The sequence below is a fragment of the Pleurodeles waltl genome, chromosome 3_2 (genome assembly GCF_031143425.1).
Source record: "Pleurodeles waltl isolate 20211129_DDA chromosome 3_2, aPleWal1.hap1.20221129, whole genome shotgun sequence".
Taxonomy (NCBI): domain Eukaryota; kingdom Metazoa; phylum Chordata; class Amphibia; order Caudata; family Salamandridae; genus Pleurodeles; species Pleurodeles waltl.
Window position 1 is genome coordinate 189,256,164 of NC_090441.1, and position 18,843 is coordinate 189,275,006.

Genomic DNA, 18,843 nt, shown 5'->3' on the forward strand with positions numbered 1-18,843 from the left:
GTGGACAAAGAACAGTTGTACTGTTCAGTCAGAAACTGAATTAGCAATCAAGATGCCTTTAAATCTTACTCTTGTCACACGTGCTCAGTGTTGAGAGAGAGGTCAAAAGTCAGTTTGACTTCTTGCAATGCAAATACTTTTCCTGGTGACTGCAGAGTTCCAGGATTTTGTAAGGTGAACTGTCTGACCTATGTGAAATGAAAGGCTGTTGGTATCAGAGTTTTCCAAACACAGAACATTTATATAACTAAGTCAACTTAACAAACATTAAAAAAAATATTGCAGTAGCTGTGAAAGACCATTTTTTGTACTTCTGTGTGATGAAATAAATATTTTAATAGGATGAAAAAAAGTCAGAACACTTTACTTGGTGATGTGCAAATGATAAATGTTTTCTGAAACCCAATTTCCACAGATTATTGTTAATACACTATATAGTTTTATCAGTAAAGCATTAAGTTAGTGGGAAGGTTTTTGGACATTTCTTGGAAATGTGCTGTCTGTAAATGACAGTGCGCTACCATACCATGCTTTAATAATATATTTATTAAAAGTGAGGGTTTAAATATAAACTGAGAAACTCTCCTGCCCTGATGGCAAAGCTATTAGTAAACTAAGAGGCAAGTCATGCATGGATCATATGTACCCTATACGTGGGTTAGATTTATTATACATGGAGCAAATGTTTAGTGTATTTAATCAAATAAAAGAGGATTTTTTTTTACAGCAGAAATGCTGAACTCAAATATTTGAAGGTGCACTCATACGTAAGAATGAAGAAAAAGGCGAATGTAAATTACAATATTTACGTAGGATTGCACAATTGGAGTCATGTTTCCGGGTCAATTACATTACAGTTAGGTCGAGTAGTTTATTCAAGCTACTCGACCTGCGGGTCTAGTAACAGTTTTATGAATTTCTGGTGGGTAGGTATAGAGGAGTCTCTTGTTCCAGTTCAGCCAGAGTAAGTCTCCTAAAGAGCACTCTCCTGGAAATTTCAAAGAGCAAAATCATGGACCCTGCATATTTGACGAGGAGTGGTGAATACATCTAGCCAGGTCTCTCTCCCCTGATTGAATGTGCCCTGCACACGCTTGTGGTGCAAACGCCACGTGTGATGTCTCAAATTTTTGTGCTCTGCTAGTCTGGTAATTTGTCAGGCAGTTGGCTACTATGAAGATGTTCTGCTGCTCCAGCACACATCCAGGGACGTAAGTCCCCTACTCTGCCCTGCTTATTGCAATACCACATGGCAGTAGTATTGTCTATAAGAACCTGCAACAGCCTCCTCCTGACAGAGGGCGGGAAAGCATTCAGGGCCAAACAAATTACCCAAAGCTCCAGCAGGCTGTTGTGGAGCTGGCTATCGGCTGGATACCAGAGGCCCCTGATACCCACCTCCTCTCGATGATCCTCACAACCATCCAGTAGTGATGCATCCATCGTTAAGGTGAGCTCCGGGTAGGAAAGGGATAATGGCCTACCGCAGGACAGATTGGGATTGGTCAGCTACTGACAAAGATCCTGAGCCAAGAGCTGAATGAAGTCAGAGAGGCAGACTTGATGCTGGACTTACTGGGATTTCAGGAGGGGCTTGAGGGTCCACTGTGCAATTTGGCATTGCCTACAAGGAGGGTGCATGAGACTTGAGACAAAGATGCCACAGAGTCATCCCCACTGAGACCCCCACCACTCCTGAAACACCTGGTCATAGACTGAATGTCTAAAGAAGAGGAACATGGGGTCAGCAGTCTCTACCAGAAAAAAAAAACAGTGCCACAACTATGTGAGGTTGTATAACAACCCATTCATATAATATCCAAGTACAGCGATCAAGGCATCACAGAAGTGGAACCCAGGTATACTCACAGATTATGTAGGATATCATGATGCCAGGAACGTAGTGTCCAACCACAGAAAGACTGAGGCAGCATGCACAGACCGAGGCACAAAACTGGGAAAGAAAAAGATTGAAAAAGTGTGAGCCATCAGAGGTGGAATGGACAGAATCTACAGCCAGAGGAAGAGACCATGCAAGCAGTACAGAAAGGAATGAAGAGAGAGAATCTATAGTCAGACTCAGGAGGAACACATACAGCTAGCACAGATCCCAAAGAACAGACGAAATCTACAGCCTTGGTCTTATTCACAAAAAAAACAGATAATCTATACCAATGCTGTGGAAGAGGCCGCACATCTAGCACAGAACTCAAAAGATCAGACAAAATCTACAGCCAGACTGACGAAGAACCCACATATCTAGCACAGACCATAAAGAACAGATAATCTATAGCTACATATACAAAGAGCCTGTGCTTTTAGCCCAGGACCTACAGAACAGACAACATATTAAGCCAGACTGAGGAAAATACTATACAACGAGCACAGAAACCAAAGAACAGATCATCTAAAGGCAGACAGAGCATGATGTAATTCATTTGGTACAGAACACAAGAAACAAACTCCACACACAGTCTCCGAGAGCCTATGCAGCTGGGCCCAAAAGTCTGAGCTGGGGAATATACAGACGGAACATAGAAAGCCCTCACAGTAAGAAAAGAGGGAAACCCAGCACTGCTGGAATTGGAAAAAATGTACTTCAGGAAACCATAAATTGGGGATCAAGGGGTGGGAGAGGAAAGGGGTGGAGTCAGGAGGGGCGGAGCTTGAAAAACACAGTCTGACAGTCAACACACATTTAAAAAAAATTGGCAACAGAGCCAAAGTTACAGCAAGTCTGTTCTAACTTACTTAACTGGTCACAAAGAGGCTGCATTTTAAAATATTTCACAGGGTTAAGACTCCTGCTGCAGAGATCACTGTGGGCCCAGCAAATCTGAGGAAATTATACGAACTGAAAGATAACTGCGGTGGTTCATGCAGTTCTGAGAAGGTTCCGCATTTTGTCCAATAAGAGCTTTGAATCACAAAGTAGCACAGAGGGATAATGTGGCTGCTGCAAAGCGCACTGAGCAACATGCAGTGCACAGATTTGTGTTTTACGTAGATTGATAAGGGGCTACTGCATGTGAAATGAACATCATTTCGCTGCTTTAAGTTCATACGTTGCAATCCTAATATAGCACAGGGATCTATTTCGCAACATCAAGGAGCTGCATGCAAACTGTGATTCCTACACCTAATGACACTCATTGTCTAAAGTAACATTTCCTGAACATGGATTCACAAACTTGTACAATTTATTGGGTCTCTGTGTGTGATGTAAAACGAACTGACACTCTGCAATGGGATGAGTAGCATGATAAAAGAAGTAAATAAAAAATAAATTAGTAGGTCCTATTTTCAAGTCACATTTAATGTAATTACTCATACACATAGGTACATCTTGCATTCTTACTGTTCATGCACATTTCTTACACATGGAGTCAAAAACCTGCCTCCAAGTTACAGTTTCTCTAAATTACTTGTGAAGTGATAAGTTATGTGTCTTTGTTTCCTTCCGTCGCATGGGTATTTAGGCATTAGGCACCAGGTGGGCCCCAGCCAGGATGATACTTAAACATAAGAATGTCTGATGGCCCTTTAAATGAGGCTTTTGTTTGTGCCCGACTGGAAGTGAAAATAAGAAAGGCCCTCTCGCTGTTTGCAGGTTGCTGCACCATGCAGACAACTTGCGGGCGCTGCTGAACTGTGTCCTGGTGTCAGAAAATGATAGCAGGAAAAATTCAGCATATTGCCCTGGGCAGGCGGATCCCAGATTAGGCACAAAAATAGCTGCCGGGTCCGACATGACCACTAAATTCCAGCCCTGCAACTCACGTTTCCACGCAGAACGAGTACATGAACTATGCTGCCACTGGTACATTTACAAAAGAAAGAACTTTTTGAGTCACGGATGCAGAAACAATCTTCAATCCAAGACTTATTTACATCAATGTAACAGAAAAAAGATTGATTTTCATCACATAACGCAGCATATGAAGGGAAGTGGACGATGACTCCAGTGCTGGAAACATTCATGTCACAGAGGAGACGATCACCAGGACCTGAAGAGAAGAAGAGAACAGACCTTTCTGGGTGCACAACGGAGCACAGAGGCAGACAGCGCCTTCCGTATTTCAAGAAACCAATCAGATAGCCCAGTCCTTACTGGACAGCAGAGATGGGGCTTCGAGACGGCGGCTTCTTGACTATCAAGTGTGTGTGCATCACTTCATTGGCCCATCAGTAGGCATCTGTGATAGAAGATTTTCTCCTTTTTCAGATTTTGCCTTCTAGAGGGGTGGAGATGGCCCCATCTAGTGTACAGCAGAGCCACAGGACCGCTCCTTCGCTTGCACTCCATGGAAGGGCTTGACTGCGCTGGCAGAGGGGGATTATTTGCGGGTGGGCTAGGTGCCATGAGTAGAGGAAACCAGCTTACCTTGCCAGGATTCTGCCTCTTGTATTGCATCAGCTCCTGCAGGTACAGTCTGAAGGTGACCCAGCTTTCTGCCAAGGAGAGACACAGCTCAGGAATGCTGAGCAGACGTAGGTGCCCTGTTCCACCGGCCGCCATGCCATCACTACTGAAAACATTGGAATGTGCACATATCAAGAACAGTGATGCTGAAACATGTTCCAGAGAACAGGCACACAAACTAAAAACACATCCCTGTTAAATGAACTTTAAAGCAAACATGGAAGTGTACAAGGAGGCTGGCATATGCGAGACCGACATTACCAGCTCAACACAAGGTGCCAGCAATCACTTTGTGAAGAACACACTTCAGGTACAATTGAACTGCACTCTTCATTAGTTTATACGTGCAAGGACTATCCCACATACACGAAAGACACACCATACATATTCCATGCGAGATGGGGGCAAATATCCCCACTTATTTGGGGTGTGTAGCCCTTGTATTGAAGGGAGAAAGAAGACGGTCTACCCAAATGGGTACAGGACTAGAATTTGCTTCCACGGCTTATCTGTTACTTCCTAGCTTGGCAATAACTCCTATCCCTGAGAATGGGGTGACACTTTGGGCACACTCCAACATCAATGCACAGCTCATATTATGCAATATTACACAGCACCTGCAATGGGCATGTAGGTGTGTTGAGCTTACAATAAGAGAAACCCAAAACAGTCTAGAAAATGTACAAGGTCAGGGCAACTTAACTTTCTAAAGGCATATAGTGGACCTAGAACCCAACTGCAAGCGTTTGTAACCAAGAATGGTCAAAGTGCATATGCGACAACAATATCACAAGCACTCAAGAATTCAACCCCTTAATGAATGGCAGCTAGAAGGAAGCCATCTCTCAAAAAGCTCAACTTTAATTGTGTAGCAAGTATATCAATAAATACGATGGAGGTGAGGCCACTTTCCCAAAGAGCGGAGGCGTATTGCTTTCATTCATGAGACTGTAGAGAGGGAACCAAGACTCTGAAGTGGGGAAAGAGGGGAAAGGCTCCCCTTACACATTTGATGAGATCCTCTGATGCAGAGGCCTTCTGATCAGTCTTCCTAGAGGCTGCCACTTGGTGAATGGAGTTAGGGAGGGACCGCGTGCCTAGAATTGGTGCATGACTGGTCTTTAGAAAATGGCAAGCATTTTGTATCAATTTGAGGTTTGTGATCACTGTCAGGTGTGGCTATGATACCCAGATACTAACATCTTATACCTCTTTGTGCTTTTGCTGTGGGTGCTCATGCCTAGAGGAGCATCACCGGAGACAAAGGAGTCTCTGAGGCAGCCTGAGAAAGACACATGAAAAAACAGAATGGACCCAAATTGGTTCTGAAAGTGCAGATTACAAATGCACATCCCTGTCTGCTGCACCTGTGTAAGAGTGGGACCTGCTCCAACTTCTCTTTGACCAAGGAGGGGGTACCAAGAGAACTAATGTGCTCCATCAGCTGGTGTCTACCTGACAGGCAGCTTCACAAAGGAGGGGAAAGGGCATCACATGGATTCTAACCTGGGGGAAGAACTGCTTGAAGAGCCCAGCCTGAATGAAGGGGGAAAGAGGGGCTGAAACCATCGATGGCCTAGTGACTATCACCAAGGGTCACAGGCGGAGAGGGCGCAGCCGTGCTGTAACAGCAGGGCCACCGGCTGCTGACACTGTGAAGGCTGGAAGAGAACCTCTGCCACCAGAAAACTGCTGTGCACCATCTGCCTGGCCACCTCGAGCAGGACAGCCGTGTAACTACTGCATATGGTAAGCCTTTAATGAACACGGACTGAGAGTGGGAGACCGGCTAGAGGCCTACCACAGCCCAGAGAATAGGTGAGAGAATGCTAATATAGTCCTAAAGAGCTCATCTTTAAAAAGGGGGGGATAGTGCTCCACTTGCACTGTTTCTCCCATAAAACCCTAGTATAAAGGAGGGCCAAAAGGTAGAAGGGACAAGGCAGGCCAGCCTCCCTAACTATATTAGTCTTGCACCTGCATTTTGGGCACTAATGTGCAGGCCTGTGCCTCATCAGGTAATAAAGTGCTGGTCTTTGTGCAAGGGGAAGCACTGGGCTGGAAATCACCTTATTGAACTGCTGGTGCCTGCTGATCTCCGAGCCAGTTTTAACTCCCCACCCCCAATACTAACCTCCCTGAGAAACCTGTGACTGCTTACCTTCGCTACAACTGAGAGTCAAGTGCAGAAGGGGTTGTTCTTAGCCCAGATTACAGAGCTCAGGAAAGTGGCTGTGGCCCCGTGGCGCTGCCTGCCTGCCGTGTGGCCCACCCGAAACGGGGCTAACTATTTTCTAGTATTCATTTATTTTCAAAAGAGTATTTTGACCCTTTGGAAAAAAGTGTACATGTGGTGCTTTCCGATTTTTAGGGATAGTTCTGTGCTCAAGAATCCATATAGTGCTCTATAAAAATACTAGATATCTAAACATGTTTAGAGAGTCCTAAAATGCCCAATATTGTCTATTGTGGTTATGAGACTCTGCATTAATTAGGTGCCAAGTGTTTCTAACAGAAAGACGTTACATAGGTTTATAGAACAGCCTTCAGAGGTGAGAAGGTAGATAGGTCTGAACAGGGATTGGTGTCCAGTGGCTTCTGAACAGCCAGACCACCACTGGTGGTAGAGGGATGTAAAAGACAGAGTGGAAGAGTGGAAGAAAGGACTTCCTGGGAGAGGCAGGCTGGACAGCACAGCAGCCCAAAGATTTAAAGTGCAGGGCTCAAGGATAGCCTCAGTGATGCGACTATCGAGTTCCTGACAGGTACTTCAAGCAAGCACTACAGACTGCTGCCATGCTTTATAATTAATCCGAAGAGGCCTCACTTTGGCAGAGAACCTAATCTCTTCTAAAAGATAGAGTTTGAAACAAATGCTAACAAGATATCAAACACCAGAGCATGTTGTTTCGGAAACTCCAGCTGCACTTTGCGGACACTTAAATCCTGCCATGTAGCATCATCTGTTAATACTGTGCTGAGACACATTCAGGTCTGTTGCTGCACCTGAGTCCCAGCCAATAGCTGGCTCTCATGACTGCAGGACTGTCCTCCCCTCCTCCGACATGATCAGCACCGCCCCTAGTCATAAGTGCTGATGCAATCGATCTTAATCATTAGCACCATTGCCACTACAGAACGGAGACAAGACACCAAAGCACTTCATTCAAGCTCCACACCAGGGTTAGTTTAATTACTGACAAACATCTAAACTTCAGTATTAACCAGCAGCACCACTTGATAGTTCAAACGTGGGACCCACACAATGAGATTTAACAATGAGTTGTAATCATGATCTGCTGCTTTCCGTGACATTCTTGCACAACTAGTAGAAATACATGGCTAATGAGGTGTAGCGTCTTCTATCCCAGCGCAGGAACCCAACCACAGCTTTGTAAAACACCACAACCCTGTATTTAAGAGCATTTACTTTAGTACTGTATTCACACACCACCCTAAAAGGTAATCTCCATTCCAACTTGCCACAGATCTGTGATGTCAGTACAGTGTTTCAAGTAAGTCTGCCAATGCACCTCAATGTAGACCCAGAGAACCCCTTGCTATGCTAAGACTGAAAATCTCTGTTGTGCCTATGCACCTCAATATTTTCATGCAGTCTGTCCTAAGGAAAAGGTTGCTTTCCCTGCAGATATCAGTCTATAGCTTCTAGTGCTGTATTTGCTCCCTCAGTCTTGCGTGGGTGTTTGCAAGGGGTCCCAAGGCGCCTCCAGCCCCCTCCCTGGATCTCACAATGCACCGGGACAAAAGACTCACCTCGGATGGGTTTTACCCTCCAACTGGTGATTGAAGCAAGCGCAGCAGAAGCGTCAAAACGTACAGGTGGGTGGTGAGTGAAAACTAACAACTGAAACATCTGCTCACCTCCGGAGAGGTGGGGTGCTGCATGACAGCATGACAAGCTACAAACAGGTAGTTACAGATAAGTAACATTCTCTGCTTGTAGCATGTGCTGCTCTGGATGACATGCATGGTCACATTAGGATCCCAATTAGGCCCGGGCATTCCTCAAAAAAAAAAAAAGTGGTACACGTTCCTGTATCATTTTTAGGGGGAGCTTGCCAGCACTGTCTGCAAGACATGTTGTATCGAATATGGGCTTTTAACCACACCCACTCGTCATTTGTTCTTTGTTGTGCTTGTATTAAATGCTTAATTTGTATTGGTGCATTTTGTATTCATTTTAAACATATGTATAGTTACGTGGAAGATTAAAGGATATGTTAATAAGGGCGTCAATGGGCATACATAAACGGTGTACGCAACCAGTAAAAATGCATTTCACTAATAGGAAATGTCATCATCTCTCAGGTGTAGAGCTCTCAAATTACCCAGGGGCATTCGTCAACAGCTCATTCAGTCCATGGTTTTGCTGTGCATTCTGGGACTGGATGTCCTATTTTTTTAATGGGACAAACAAGATAGTGAATCCCATGATGCAATGTAAAATCATTGACTGCATAAACTACTTACGCATTGACTTGGGGGAACCTGGTGGGGTGGCCTCATGTCATGCGTGACACTGCCTTCCAGTCCTGCCTCTGTAGTCAATAGCACTTAATATGTTAGGACTTGTACTTTCATATTTGTTGATATTATCCAAAATAAAAATATAAATTCCTGAAAAAATGTCCCAAGGTAAATGAAAAGATTTACAAGCCAAGGGATTCGGCATAAACTAAAAGGTTAATAGCCAAAAAATAATATAAGTGACTAATGCCCACAATATAATCACATGGAACTGATCTGCCATTGACTGATGACACTTTTTTTTTTTAAATCTTTTTATTCGTATAACAACATATACATTTTGCTGGATATGTCACCGCTATTTTCGACATTTTATCTTTACATTTAACAGTACAATGTCATTTACATAGTATGTCTACACAGCGTTCAGTATACTTGTCGCTACCAACTGAGGTAGCAGCATTTAAAGAATATTAAGAACTAACAAAAAGAAATTAAACCAGCACATGAGACCCACTACTAAACTTAGTAGCTGGTGTTGCCTTATGTTAATTGTTATGTTTGTGTTTGTTGCCTGTTTGTGTGCCATGTCATTTGTGAGAGCAGTCTTTCTGGAAGGGGGGGGGGGGGGGAGGGAAAGAGTGATGTTTAGAGAGGGAAGGAGTAGGTGTGTGGTCTAGAGCAGCTTTGTTCTGAGGCTATTATTTGGTGTTGATTAGTCTCCACCTGTAAGTGATGTGTAAGCATTTTTGTTTCTGGTTTTGTCATTTATTCAGTTCAGGGAGGTCGGATGTCGTTTTTTTGTTCCAACTGTTCTATTATAGTATCCCATATATCTGTGCCTTTGATTTCCACCCCATATTCACGTAGTGTCTGTAGCACTTGCTTTTCAGCTTTGGACCAGTGTAGCATGTCTTGGGTCCAGCGATGTATGCTAGGTGTACTAGGTGATTTCCATTGTATTGCAATTAGGCGCTTATATAGAATAAACGCGAGGTCTGCACTTCAATGTTTTTGTTTATCTGCTCCTGTTCGTGTGCGTATTACCAACAGGCAAGACTCTGGAGTGGGGATAAGGGGTAGACTCGACCATGTAGCTGTTTGTGTTGTTACTTCTTGCCATATGTGTTGCAGCGGCGAACAGTTCCATGTCATATGTAAAAAGTCCGCTTCCGGTGTCCCACATCTTGGGCACTCCGTATTGGTTTGTGGAAACATGCGTTTGATTCTTGCTGGGGTAAGGTAGGTCTGGTGTAGGTAGTTGAGTTGTGTGTATCGGAAGCGGGCATTGCGTGATATGTCTTTTGTAGCTAATAGTGCCATGTTCCATTGTTTTGGTTGTATGGGTATGTTTAATGCTGTCTCCCATTTATGTTTTGCTTGTGTTTGGGGCACTTCCGGTTGACCCTGTAGGGTGCTGTATATCCAGGATATGTCCGCGCTTGTGTGCCTAGTCCTGTTAATAATTCGTGTAAAATTGGAGCTGTAATAGGTTCATTGCTGCCATTACCCCATGTTTTGTTCACCACTTGTTGTAGTGTCTTATATGTTAGAAACTCGCTTTTTACCCAGGTTGTGTCTGTTCGTTAATTCTTCATATGTCAAGAAATGACCTTCTTCAAATATGTCACCTAGTGTGTTAATCCCTTTTTCTACCCATTTGGTTAGCTTAAATCGACGTATTATGTTATTCAGTCCCGGGGTTGTTAATAGCGGGATTTTGGGTGAATATGGTGGCTTACCTCCAGTCGTCATTACATATCGTTGCCATATCCATTCTGCTATCTCCAGTAATAGATTATCAGCTTTCGTCAATTTGTCGTGATTAATGAGCCAATGCATTATATCTGTGTGTCCTGTTAGTGTGCTTACCATCTGGCTTTCTGGGCCATTTGGATTATATGTCCAATCCATTATCCAGTGTATTTGTGCTGCTGCATAGTATAGTTCCAATTGGGGTACTCCCATTCCCCCTTTTTCTAATGGCAAGTATGCCTTAGCTAGGGCTATGCGGCGGCGGCCTGTAGCCCATATCAAGTCTGTTAATAAGCTCGTTAGAGGCACGAAGTAGCTCTTAGGGAGTTTAAGTGGAAGTGCTGTAAAAAAATATAGGATACGTGGTAGTATAATCATTTTGGCTATGGCTAGTGGGAGCGAACACCAGAAGGGCATTGAGTTTCTTGTCGCCTTGATCATTCGATCTAGGTTACCTTCTCTTAGGTCTTGTTCACTGTGGTAAATGTGTACCCCTAAGTACTTGAAGGTGGTGTGGCACCATTGCAGTTTATGTGTTGGGAATGTTTCCCTGTGTAGGTCTGGTATTGATTGCATCGGAAACAGGCATGACTTTTCCCAATTTACTCACAATCCCGATATGTCCCAGAATGTGTCTAATAGGAGTAGTATATCTGCTAGGGATTCTGTACTATTACGCAGGTATATCAGTGCGTCGTCTGCATATAGTGAGATGATCTTGTAGTCCCCCCTATCCGGTATGCCCCATCTTGGGGCCTCTTGTCGTAGGCGCGCTGCTAATGGTTCTATTGCTATTGCAAACAGTAAAGGTGACAGTGGGCATCCCTGTCTGGTGCCTCTACCTATTTTGAATTTTTCCGATATAGTTTTACCTGTTTTAACTCTCGCTTTCGGGTCTGTATACAGTATTGTTATCCATTTTATAAATGTGTTACCAAAGCCCATGTTTTTTAGGGAACACAACAGGTGTGGCCAGCTCAGTGTGTCGAATGCCTTTTCTAAATCTAGTGATATTGCCGTCCTTGCGTAATCTAGCTCTGGTGTTTCGGCTATTAGTCGCAAAAGGCATCTGATGTTTGTGTGTGTGCTACGTCCTGGTATGAACCCAGATTGATCCGGGTGGATCAAGGTAGTCATTAATGGGAGTAATCGGTTTGCCAGTACTTTCCCAAGCAGTTTATAGTCAGAATTTAGTAGTGATAATGGCCTATATGACCGGACATCTAGTGGTTCGCGCCCTTTCTTGAGAAGGACCACTATAGTTGCTTCGCGCTGTGATTCTGGGAGGTGCCCCCTATCAAATGCCTCTTTCAGCATTTCTAGATATGGTGCCATTGTTTGTTTTGCGAAGGTCTGGTAGTATTCTGCTGGGAGCCCATCCCCTCCTGGTGTTTTATTATGTGCCATTTGCTTTAGCGCCTGCTGGATCTCATTTAAATCAATGGGTTTCTCCAGCTCTAACAGTTGTTCTGTTGTCAGTTTAGTTAGTTGGAGCGATCGATAAAATTCACATGCTTGGTGCTCGGTCGGGGGAGGGTTAGCTTTGTATAGTGTTGCATAGTATTTTTTTAAAGGTCTCATTGATTTCTGTCTGTGTGTTGACTATATTGCCTTCCTCCGTGCGGATGGCATTTATAGTAGAATGTTGTTGTTCGCCTTTTAGTAGCCACGACAACAGTCTACTAGAACGATCGCCTTCGGCATGCATGCGTGCTGTATAGTGGCGGTAATCGTATTTTCGTAACCGCTCGTCCGTTTCAACCCATTGTTTTTTTAGCTCGAACAGGTTATCTGTTCCCTCCCTGTTTTGCTCTATTGTATTCTCTGCCTCCCTCATTTCCCTTTCTATTTCACATAAGTCTTTATGTAGTGTCTTGCGGACTCCCCCTGATGTGGTCATACATATGGCTCTTATCACCGCCTTGTGGCTGTCCCATTCTATGGCTCGTGACGATGTAGTTTTGGTGTGTTCGTTCTAAAGTATGAGTTTATACTCTCTTCTAGTTCCTCTCGGAAGGGGGGGTCGCGTAATAGAGGTAGTTGCAGTCACCAGGTAGGTGCATTTGTATGTGTCCTACCCCAACGTATCGTAGACACTAAGGGGCAATGGTCTGAAAATGTTTTAGCCAGGTAGGTTGCCTTGACCAGTAGTGCTGTAAGCTCATGTGTGTATAATTGCAAGTCTATGCAAGTGTGTAGTTGGTGTACTGGGGAGTAATATGAATATTCTCTATCCAAGGGGTGTAGGTTACGCCATACGTCATGTAATCTTCTATCTGACATCCAGTTCTGCAGTGCTTGTGAGAGTCTTCTGCTTGGGGCGCTTACTAGTGGGGGATGTGATCTGTCCATGTTAATGTCTGGTATGCAGTTAAAGTCTCCTCCCCATATATTAGGAGTCAATGGGTCCCCTGCTAGAGTCATATAGGTAGACTGTAGAAGTCTATTTGTTTAGTATTGGGTGCATATATGGCTGTGATGTTTAGTGGTTTGCCGTCTAGCTTCCCTCTCAAGTGGACAAATCTACCATCTTTATCTATCTGTGTGTGTTCCACTGCGTAGGGGACATCAGGGGCTATCCATATCAATACTTCTTTCGTGTATGTCGACGTGTTGGTGCCATATATTTTTCCTGGCCAACTTGTTTAAATCTTCATTTGCTAGGTGTGTCTCTTGCAATGTTGCTATGTGGGTTTTATGGCGTTTGAGGTAGCTATATATTCTATTGCATTTATTTATGTTAGCCATCCCCCTGACGTTCCAAGTTAATACATTGTATGTTGCCATCGTATTAGTAATATGTCATTATGTATTTGCATCACAATATTTGTAAGTCTTTTAAGATTTAGTGTCTTTATCTTGGGTCCCCTCTCCCTTGTATTTATCTCCTGTGGCCACAGTTGGACTATACATGCTGGCATATTATCATTAACAAAAACCAAAACTTTAACCATACCAAACTGTGCGCCACAACTGGTGCCTCGTTTAACATTACTGTTGTTCAGGTCCCTTCGGTAACCCTAACGGGAGTGGAGGCGTGGTCACCAAGAGGGTCCCAGGCCTGTAGTCGTCCGTGGCCCATGTGTATGGTTACGTGTCCCTGTTCGTCAGGACGTTCAGTTTTCTAGTTTTTCCTTGCGCTTGAAGGTAATAAGTGTTTGTCATCTTTTCTCCATATTCAACTGCGGTGCGCATTTGCCGATGCATATGCTTTGGCCTGATTGCATTGGTTTATATAGTATTTCTGGTTTATTCTAAGATGGTTATACATGCCATGATTTGTCTAGTTCTTGCCCTGGTTGTCTTGCTTGTTTGTGCGGCTTCATATATCATCTGCTGTGCGCGGGGTTAGTGCAGGACCTGACATGAGTGGTGAAGAAGGGGGGCTCGGGCAGTACCGCGAGGAGTTTGAATCAGAGTCTCTATTTCCAGTTCTGGGTATTGGCTGCGCCGATGTGAGCGTGGTCGCCACCTTCAGGACTTGTGCTTGTGCATCTGCTGCTTGCGATCTTGTTGGTCTAGTTTGACTCCTGTTAGTGGTTTTTCTTTTCCTTCTGGGGCGCTGTACCAGCCAGTCGTTTTTTCCGTCCGGTTCCGTTATTGGATCCACTAGTCCCTTAGCGTGTAGCCACGTCCACGTGTCTTCTGCTGTTGGGAAGAATAGAGTCCTGTCACCGTCTATTACTCTCAGTCTCGCCGGAAAAAGGAGAGAGTAAGCAATATTTTTGTTGCGGAGGGTTTGTTTCACTCTGGTGAAGGTGGCCCGTCTGCGTTGAACCTCCATTGTGTAGTCTGGGTACGCTGTTATTTCGGCGTTCACCATTCTTTTTTTTTTTTTTTTTTTTTTTTTAAATCTGTTTATTAAACTTAACATGAACAAGGTTTTGGAAATGGCAGTACATTACATATGCTTTGGTGATTACTCACCTATCTTCTAGCAATTGTACATTACATTGCACAGCATAACTTTATTACGATGCCCCGGCTTTCCATAAACATTCCACAACATTTAACATTTGACATAATGATTGATATTATTAGATATGTATTTTGGCGTCCATGATGGTGAGGGAAGCGTAGAGCGATATTTATCTCAAGGGTTGTGCTTCCGCATGTGTTCTTTAGTGTAGAGGTGTCGTTGTATCATGGGTCATTCAAAGGGTAAATGTGATATGTACTAGGCCTAGCAATGTTAAAGTTTGGATCTATTTTTGGCAGCCGCAATTAATGTGTATGTTTTTAGGTAATCTAAAAATTATTAAGCGGCGTACCTCAAGGTGGATATTTGTCATCCCTAGCTTCAATCCTGACTACAAATAGATCGCAATTTTCAATCCCATCTCTTGATTGACTTCCATACTGTGATTGCTTCAGGGTTTGAGATTCCGCCAGTGCATAATCATGTAGGTCACGTAACCAAAGTGAATGGGGAGGAGCGCCAGGGGCCTTCCAATGTGTAGCTATCAGGCGTTTATATGTCACGAATGCTAGATCTGCAAACTTGTGTATATGCTTGTCTTTTTTTGCGCGATATCGTATGTTAAGCAAGCAGGATTCTGGAGTCTGGATAAGCGGATGTCCTGTTAGGTCTATAGTTGTATTTACAATTTGGTTCCAGCCTGTATTGATCGTGCTGCATTCCCAGACCATGTGATAGAAGGTTGCCGCAGGAGCGGCACATCTTGGACATATGGAGTTAGCTCCCATGTATATTTTCTGAATGCGGGCTGGAGAAAGATAAGCCTGGTGCACATAATTAAATTGCGTATATCTTAGTCTAAAATTGCGAGATACGGATTTAATCGACGTGAGGGCTGTGTCCCAGGTTTTTTGTGCTAATGGTGTAGTAAGAGCGGAGTCCCAGCGAAGTTTGACCTGTGTTAGGGTTTTACTATTTCTTGTCAGGAGAATTTTGTACAATTTAGTAACAGTATGTTTTGCCTCCCCCATAGATAGAATTGCAGAAAGTAGGAGGGATTCATTTGGTTCATTTTGCCCGCAACCCCATATGTTGCGTAGGAGACTATTGATGGCATTGAATGTCAAAAAAGCTTGTGGTTGCATTACCCCTGTCGCCGTCAAATCTGCAAACGAAATGGCTTTGGTTTCGTTATATAGGTCCCCTGTATTCAGAGTATTAACCATTCGTGTGTCATGATAGAGGGATAGGGAGTGAAAGCCCGGGAGCTGTAATATTGGAATTAAGGGAGAATAGGGAGGAGGTAGCAGTTTTCCTTGTACATATCTCTTCCAGCAATGTCTGGCCGCCTTAAGCAGGGGAGTATTGTGTCGTTGTTGAGGAAGACCTGTTAATAGCCATGACAATATCTGTGTGGGTTTTATGTAGTCCATTATTGCTGTAGCCTCTGTGTTAGACGGTTCAGTGAGCCATTTAGTGACCCACTGAAGTTGGGCTGCTGCATAATAGAGCTCGAGGTTCGGCATGCCCAGGCCTCCCTCTTCTTGTGGATATTGCGTGATGTTTAGGGCTACCCTGCGTCTGTCTCGGCCCCAGAGTAAGTCAGTTAGGAGGGAATGTACTTTATGAAAAAAATAACGTGGCAAGGCCAACGGGAGTGCTGAGAAGTAATACAAGAATCTCGGCAGTATTAGCATCTTGGCTATTGCTATCCGGCCCATGGGTGATAATGGCAAGGAGCTCCAAAATTCCAGGGAGCCTCGGGTGGAGCGGAGCAATCTGTCAAGGTTACCTTCCCTTAGGTCTGCCATAGAATGATACACCTGTACACCCAAATACTTGAAGGTTTGGTACGACCAAGGTAAATGGTCTATAGAGGGAGGTGCTTGTTGCTCAGGGGGCAAACAAGTAAGGGGGAAGATACAGGATTTAGTCCAGTTCACTCGTAGGCCAGATATAAGAGCGAACCTATCTAATATATGCATTATCTTGGGTAATGAGTCAGATTGGTTGCGTAAGTATATCAGGGCGTCATCTGCATACAAGGAAATTATATGATATGTATCGAACTCCCTTATGCCCCATTTATGTGCATATTTCCTAAGCTTAATGGCAAGTGGTTCCATAGCTATTGCAAATAGCAATGGCGATAGCGGGCATCCTTGTCTGGTTCCTCTATTCACAGGAAAGGCTTCTGATACTACCCGACCTGTTTTAACTCGGGCTGTTGGTTTGGAGTATAATGTGGTAATCCAACTGATGAAGCCATTCTGAAATCCGAACGTTTTGAGTGCGCTAAATAGGTATTTCCAGCCCAGCGTATCAAACGCCTTCTCGATATCAAGTGATACAGTCACACTCTCTGGATCAGTGGTGTTATGCATGATGCGGATTAGGCGTCTTATATTAATAAAAGTGTTTCTACCCGGGATAAATCCCGACTGATCGGGATGTATCAAGCTTGCTACATGGGGGAGCAACCTATTTGCTAGGATTTTTCCCAAAAGTTTGCAATCAGTATTCAACAAGGAGAGCGGTCTATATGATCTAACGTCCGTAGGGTCTCGCCCCGGTTTTGGTAGCACCACTATTAATGCTTCCCTCATAGAGTCTGGTAACTGTTCTCTATTCCGCGCTTCATTAAACACCTCTACCAAGGGTTGTAGCAGGTGAGTGCTATGCGAGTTATAATATTCTGGTGGTAAGCCATCAGTGCCTGGGGTCTTACTTCGCGCCATTTGAGATAGAGCTAAACGAAGCTCTTCAATAGTAATAGGGCCGTCTAGAATATCAGCATTGTTGACAATGTTCGAATTTTGGGGAATCTGTGTGAGAAATTCGGCCAGTTGCTGTTCTGTGGGAGAAGTAGAGGATTGATATAGCGCATTATAATATGTATAGAATGCCTTATTGATGTAGGCCTGAGTGTTGACTACTATTCCTGTTTGTAACTTGATGGCCCCTATCGGCGATGATTCCGGTGTTTGTCGTACCAACCATGCCAATAGTCTGCCCGATCTGTCTCCCTCTGCGTGTTGTCTTGTTTTAAAGTGCCTATAGTCATGTCTGCCAAGACTGTTGTCTGCTTCTCTATACTTAGCTTTCAATGATATAAGTGTTTCTGACGGTGTTTTATTTATTGAGGCCTCTATCTCCGCCTTGCGTATTTTGGCTTCCAGTTTTAATAATTCTGAGGACAGCATTTTCTTAATGCCCACTGATGCTGCCAGACAATGTCCTCTGACTACTACTTTATGGGCATCCCATTCAGTAGCTCGAGTTGCCGTTGTATTCTTATTAAGAGAGAAATAGGTCGACAGGCATGATGCTAATTCTGTATTGAAAGGGGGGTCAGTCACGGCGTCTGTCTGTAAGCGCCACGTTGGGATGCGAGCATGAGTATAACCCCAGATCAGCATTAAGTAATGTGGATTGTGATCTGATATAGTGCGGGCTAAGTACCCAGATGTAGTCACCTTTGGGATTATGTTAGACGTAGTGAAAAACATATCTAGCCTAGTGTAGAGTTTGTGTTCGGCGTTCACCATTCTTATCGGGTTTTTATTACGGAAGCTTTGCAATACTTGATCTCTGTCCCTGAAGTTTAAGAACCTTGCTATCAGCGGTCGGGGCGGGGTGCCCGGGCGGGGCGGCCCGCCTGGGATTCTATGTGCGCGCTCGATCATTAATGTTTGTGTTGCGATTTGCGGTAGTACTGTGTCTTTAAGCCATTGTTCTAGATATTGATCAGCATTCGGAAGTTCTAGTCTCTCCGGGACCCCCATAAACCTTACATTGTTTCTACGTGAATGGCTTTCAGCGTCCTCCGCACTGCGTTGTAATGATATTATGTCGCTTTCCATTCGTTGGATCTGCGCTTTCAACTCAGTTATTGCTGGTTGGGTCGTTTCTAGTGTGGTCTCAGTAATAGCAACTCTTTCCGCTAGTTTCCGTTGATCTGTGCGGAGAAGGTTGACTTCCAGTACCACTGAGTCTATTTTTCCTTCTAATGAGGTCTTCGTATCTAGTACCGCCTGTAGCACTTTGGTGAATTGTGTAGAGTGTGCTGCCAGGGTTTCAGACACCTTTCGCAATGCATCTGTTTGAATGTCCGTTTCTCCCTCTAAGGGGGTTGTTTCTGTCTCTGTGTTGGGGTGGGTCTTGGGTGGTTTTGGTTTGCCCATGTTGTGTTTGCCGTGTTTATGATATTTATTGCTTTAGGCAGTATTTTCTCATATGCCCTGCGTTGTTTTAATTT

At 44.1% G+C, this 18,843-nt stretch overlaps 1 protein-coding gene across 2 annotated transcripts in view; it reads right to left on the bottom strand.

Moving 5' to 3' along the window:
- The window catches only part of RETREG2 (reticulophagy regulator family member 2), a 112,307-nt gene that overhangs the window by 39,461 nt on the left and 54,003 nt on the right, over positions 1-18,843 (bottom strand). Inside the window, exons 4-5 of one of the 2 annotated variants that reach the window (XM_069227148.1) lie at positions 4,385-4,529; positions 1,870-1,954 (exon numbers count right to left, since the gene is read on the bottom strand). In XM_069227148.1, coding sequence (XP_069083249.1) covers positions 1,870-1,954; positions 4,385-4,529 — 230 coding nt within the window. The remainder of the gene's footprint in view (positions 1-1,869; positions 1,955-4,384; positions 4,530-18,843) is intronic. The other variant, XM_069227147.1, reaches the window with a different exon arrangement.